General features: G+C 36.5%; 1 protein-coding gene across 2 annotated transcripts in view; it reads right to left on the bottom strand.

Moving 5' to 3' along the window:
• Positions 1-3749, bottom strand: part of LOC106867700 (uncharacterized protein ZK1073.1) — a 112460-nt gene extending 108711 nt beyond the window's left edge. The window contains exon 1 of one of the 2 annotated variants that reach the window (XM_014912655.2): positions 3307-3749. In XM_014912655.2, the coding sequence (XP_014768141.1) occupies positions 3307-3321 (15 nt within the window). In that variant the 5' untranslated portion in view covers positions 3322-3749. The remainder of the gene's footprint in view (positions 1-3306) is intronic. The other variant, XM_014912658.2, reaches the window with a different exon arrangement.
• Between the last annotated feature and the right edge of the window lie 2554 nt (positions 3750-6303).

Raw genomic sequence — 6303 nt, 5'->3', positions numbered from 1 at the left:
GTGTGTGTGTGTGTGTGTGTGTGTGTGTGTGTGTGTGTGTGTGTGTGTGTGTGTGTGTGTAGACAATACAAATTACTACGGGCCAACTATCTTCGAAACCTGTTTTTCCTCTATAAAAAAACTACTCTCTGCTGAACAAAGCAAGTTTGAGAGTAGACCAGACTCAGCTGAGAAAATCTAGTAAGACCGAAACATGCCCGTAATTTGTCCCCCCTTGTTTGTCTGTAAACAACAAAGACGGATTTTCCTCTAAGCTTTAAAAGTAATTGAATGGAATTAATTCGAAATTTCTTTAAAAGAATTTTTAAAAATTTTATTTTAAGAGTCGCTGACAACTATCGTTAGGCCTTTGTTTTCTTTCTCCATCTAAGACTGAAATTTCAATACATTTACAAATTTCTTAGGAACAGCATTTAGTACAACGCCACTTGACTTAGTTCATTATTTCTCTAAATTCATTTAATTTTTTCAACTCTAGGCGGTGCTCCAGCATCGCCGCAATCTAATAACTGGGACAAGTAAAAGAGACAGATAGATAGATAGATAGATAGATAGATAGATAGATAGATAGATAGACAGACAGATAGATAGATAGATAGATAGATAGATAGATAGATAGATAGATAGATAGATATTTACATATATACACACACATACGTATGTAGATACGGATATTTACATTTATATAGATATATATACACGCACACTATGAGATAAAGAAAAAGAGGGATAGACGGACCGACATATTAAGATAAATCAATATCTATGTATCTATGTATGGATCTCTCTGAGTTACAAGTGAGCCATGTACGTGTGTGTGTGTGTGCGCGAGAAGAACCTATAAATGTAAGTGTGAGTGTACGTGAGTATGGCAAAGAAAGTGACGCCGTAGAGAACAGACAAATCAACTGCAACAACTTCCAGCTTCAGTCCCACCACCGACCACAGGACAACACTCGACTTCGTAGGTGGAGAAATTCACAAATATATATATACATTTACACATTCAAGCAGACAGACGCGCGCGCACACACACACACACACAGATACATATATTTAGAATGAAAAATGGAAAGCATAAATTTTATATATAATTCATAATTTAATTGAGCTCTTAATTAACATGGGTGTATTTTAATATGTTTATACATCAATTCTATATATAGATATGTATGTATGCATGTACGTATGTGTGTATGCGTCTATGTATGTAATTGTAGACGTGACACGAGGGGGAGGAAGAAGAAGAGAGAGAGAGATTTCTGATGAAATCCTATTTTTCAAAATTAACGAAACCCTTCGTGTTGGACACAAAACAAAATGCCTACCAAAAATATTTGCCCCACTTTCGTTGTGTTCCGTGTTCAAAACCCACCGAAGTTCAACTTAGCTTTTCATCCCCTAACTACCTTGCCGCCAAACTGCAAGCCCTGTGCTTATGTCAGAAACAATTATTATAATTATAATTATTATTATTACCTTGTTTTGTTTTGTTTTTGGGGTTTTTTTTATGTAAATTCTTTGTGATCAATAAAGAAATCATTGTAATCTGGGTTCAAATTCTGCCGAGGGCAACTTTGCCTTCCTTCCATCCTTTCAAGGTTTCGATAAAATAGTCTTAATCAAGTACTGGGATCGATGATACCGACTGACCCCCGACCCTTGAAACTCCTCCCTTCAAAACTGCAATTTTGTGCCTTATATTAGAAATAATTACAACTATTACATTTGGGGTTCCAATCCAACCGGGAGCAACTTAGGGGTAACCCTAACCCTAAGCCTTACGCCCTTTCGAGAGATCTAATAAATAAAGTACCAGTTAAGTACTGGGTCGATGCTATCACTAAACCCCTGAAATCATCAGTCCCCTTCAAAATTACTAGTCTTATGCTTATGTAGGAAAAATTATTATTATCATTACTGTTAGACTTTTCAATCTTTTGGGATCGATAAAATATGTACCAGTTGATCACTGGGGTCGATGTAATCGACTTAGCCCGGTCCCCCGAAATTGCTGGCCTTTTGCCGGATTTTGAAACCATTGTTCTAATTATTTAATATTACATTCGGGGTCCGAATCCCACCAAAAGCAACTTTGCCTTCCATCCGCTTCTATGCTTTTGGGAGATAGATGAATTGAAGAACCAATAAAGTATTGGGCCCAATATAATCGATTATCCCCTCCCCCAAATTTCAGGCTTTGTAATAATATCAGAAAGGATTTTTATTATGAAACGCTTTATAACCATGACTCAATAACTAAAATGGTTTATTCACCATCACGGCGCGAACAAGTCAGAAATGGGTTAAATTAAAGTCGAACTGAAAATACTAAATGTAATTTTGAGAATATGGAAGAATATCTGAAGAATTGGCGAGGGGAAATAGCTTTATTGGTATTTAGATTGAAAATCGTGAAATTCATTATGTTTTTGCGACTTTCACACTGGCTGAGTATATCTAACTTAAAAACATATCGACTTGAAAAAACATTTACAAAATGTAAACACATACACGTTTGTGTATGTGTGCATTCGTGTATATGTATAGTATTTTGAGGATAAACATATTAGTACGTTATACATAATAAATATATACATATATGATAGAAAGATAGATAGATAGATAGATAGATAGATAGATAGATAGATAGATAGATAGATAGATAGATAGACAGAGATATTTAGATGCAAGCTATGTTTATGACTAGAAAGTAGGAATTGTATCTATGCAGTAGTAATTGACAGTGAGTATATATATATATATATATAAAGTGAATGGAGTAAAAGTAAAAAGACTATGAAGGTTGATGGCTAAAATCAAAACCAGGAGAAATATTTTTTTTTAAATATCATAGACAGATAGAGAGAGAGAGAGAAAGAGAGAGAGAGAGACAGAGAGAGAGAAAGACAGACAGAGAGAGAGAGAGAATTTGAAGAGAATTCTTTGATTTTTTAAAAATCCATCGCCACCCTTTTCAAAAAAATATAATAAAAACAGAACAGAAATAAAAAGGAACATGAAAGGTTTAAACAGAAGGTGTGTATGTATAAAAAGGGATTAAGATAATGATATGTATGTTTGTGTGTATGTATGTATGTGTGTATGCATGTATGTATGTACAATTAATAGTATAGTCTATGCTATTGGTGTACGTTTTTTTTGTTTCAATTCACATAAAAAACAATTAACGTGGATGTCTCTCAATGTAATTTTTTCAGATGAATAAAAGATCGATGGATAAATCGAAGATATATATGTAACAGATATGTAGATATATAAATATATATATATTTCAATGTTTACCTCTAATGTAGCCATAGTTGATCCGAAGGAAGACTTATTGTAAAAAGTCGTTGAAGGAAAGGCAAGATATAAAGTGAGGTTGGCGGCCAAAAACTACGCGAAGAGGCGAGGCGCTTGTGTTAAACAAATCCAGGCAATGTGCGCGCGCGTGTGTCAATGTCTTTCTCTCTCTATGTCGCGATACGACTGTGTAGACGTGTGTGAGTGAGTGAGAGTGTGTGCGTGCGTGCGTGTGAGCATATGTGCGTGCGTGTCTGCGCGCGCTTACGTGTGTTTGTGTGTATATATGAATATATATATTTACATATAGGTGTGTGCGTGTATATATATTTATATATGTGTGCGTGTGTTTGCTGTTACATATATTTTTATTATTTATTCATTTATTTATATGCGCGCGTGCGTATGTGTACGTGTATTCATGTGTCTGCTTATGTATGTGTATCTGTGTGCCTGAAAGTATATATACATATATATGATTGTATGTATGTATGTATGTATGTATGTAAATTTGTGTATATGCAAGAATATAGCTTTTATTTATGTTTCTGAGTGAGGGTGCGAGGGTGTATGTGCAAGTGTGTGGGTTTTATTTACAGTTCTGTGTGTATGTGTGCGCGTGTATGTTGCATATAAGGAGGAGGAGTGTGAGTTGACGTTCGAGTGCGACTTTGTGGAGGAGGTGAGTGGAGAGAAAGTGGAAGGGTGAGGTGTGCGTTTTATGTATTTGTATGTGTATGTATGTATGTGTGCGTTTGGTTGATTCTTTCTGTATGTGTCTTATTTATAAGGGTAAGAGTATGAGTTTGTATGTGTGTGTGTATATAAATATGCGTGTGTATGCATGTGTGTGTAAACAGCGTGTCTAAAAGTGATTGTTTCTGTTCGTAAGTTTGTGTGCGTGTGTGAGTGAAGGTGTATACGCTTTTGTATGTTCGTTGTTTATAAGGGTAGAGATTATGGGTTTATGTGTGTGTATGCATGTAAGTGTGTGTGTGTGTGTGTTTGTGCATTATTGCAAGTGTCTTAATTTATGTTTTCCGTACATGTTTTATGTGTGTAAGGGGTTGTGGTACGTGTATGTGTGTGTGAAATGTTGTGCGAGTTTGTGTGTGTGTCTAAAATGTTTGTGTGTACGTGTGAGTGTTAACGTGTGACTTTGTGGAGAGTGAAAAAGAGGAGGGTGTGTGAAAGAGAGAGAGAGAGAGTCTTTGTGAAAGGAGAGGAAGTGTGCGCGCGTACGCGTTTTGAGTGCGTGCGTTTTCTGTGTGTACGTGAGGGTACGTGATTTAGTGAACGGGGGAGGGGGAGTGTGTAGAATCATCGTATGAATGTGTAAGACAAATTGAGGGAGAGTATGCGTGTGTGTGTGTGTGTGTGTGTATGAAGAAAGAGAATGAGGGGATGTGCGTTTTGTGGACGTGTGTGTGTGTGTGTGTGCAACAAAATTAATGTGTTCTATTAAATGTGATGATGGCGGTGGGGGAAGAAGCTGTTTATGAATAATAATGGTAATGTGCAAGTGTGTGCCTGTGTGTATGTGTAAGTGTGTGTGCGCGCGAGCGCGCCGTATTCAGCCTGCGTGCACGCGTGTGTGTGTTTATGCAAAGGTGTATGGAGTAAGAGTGAATACATTCGTCAGTACATTATGTATTATATGTGTGTGTATATATGTGTGTGTGTATGTTTATGTGTGTAAAAAATAAGAAAGGATTTAAGGGAGGAAGAGAGGAAGTGAAAATAAGTTATATATACATAAAGGGGTGCTGTATATATTCTATGAAAATGTTTGTGTATGTATTTATATTTATGGACGTATATGTGTGTGTGCGCGTCTGAGTGTGTATATAAGGACATGTATGTATATGTGTGTGTGTCTGTGTGTATATATATATATATATATATATATGGACTACGTATGCACATATATATATATATGTATGTATGTAAAAATGTATATATGTGTGTGTGTGTGTGCGCGTTTATAGAATGGGAACAGTGTGAAAGAAAGAGGAGAAACAAAAAGGTTGACGTGCGTTCATCATCATCATCATCATCGTCGTCGTCAGCAGCAACAACAACAACCTGAAGTATTCATATCTTTATTTCGGATAAATATATCGGTGACGTTGTGTATGTGAGTGTATGTGTATATATCTGTGCGTATATGTCTATACCTACATTTATTTGTGTATGTGTCGCTGTGTATGTTTGAGTAGCTGTATAAGAATATTTGTGTATATGTGTATCTGTGCGTGTAGTTATGTATGTGTATGTATGAATATATGTATACATATCTGTACATGTCTGTGTATGTATGTATCTGTGTGAGGGGGTATTTGTGTATGAGTGTCTTTGTGTGAGCATTTGTGTATGTATGCATGCGTGTGTTTATGTATGTGTTCGCGCGCGTTTATGTGCGCGCGCACACGCTTGTTCTATATTGGGTTACTATACGGTAAAAAGCGTTCGTGCAAGTGTGTATTGGTTACTATGTGTATGTATATGTGTGTGTGTGTGTATGTGTGTGCCTGTAGATGAGTGTGTGCGTGCGCTTGCGTGCGTTGCTAATGTAGGTAAATCCTTTGTGACTACACAAAATTCGCGTTCCTGATTATTGTGTCACTGTGTATGAGTGTGTGTGTGTGTGTGTTCAAACGTGGGAGGCTTCAATGTGTGGGCGGTTCTTTGTGTATCGTCGCTGTTACCAGGAGGGGTGGGGAGGGAAGAAACACGATTCGAACCCGCGCGCTTATCTTTCAGTTTAGTCAACCTCAGATTGCACTCACTTCAGCAGATAAGGATTAAAGAGAGAAGTGCTAGAAACAGCAGTCGTATCTCTTTCAAATCACACCTCGTTGTATACACACGCATATACATATGGGAGTGTGTGTATGTTATATGTGTCAGTATGAACATATATATATATATATATACTAAAAGGTATGTGTGTATGTATATGTATATACATACACATGTATACATATATGTATATAT

Source organism: Octopus bimaculoides, chromosome 14 (genome assembly GCF_001194135.2).
Source record: "Octopus bimaculoides isolate UCB-OBI-ISO-001 chromosome 14, ASM119413v2, whole genome shotgun sequence".
Classification (NCBI taxonomy): domain Eukaryota; kingdom Metazoa; phylum Mollusca; class Cephalopoda; order Octopoda; family Octopodidae; genus Octopus; species Octopus bimaculoides.
The sequence above is the reverse complement of the archived record's forward strand: the minus strand, read 5'-3'. Positions and strand labels throughout refer to the sequence as shown.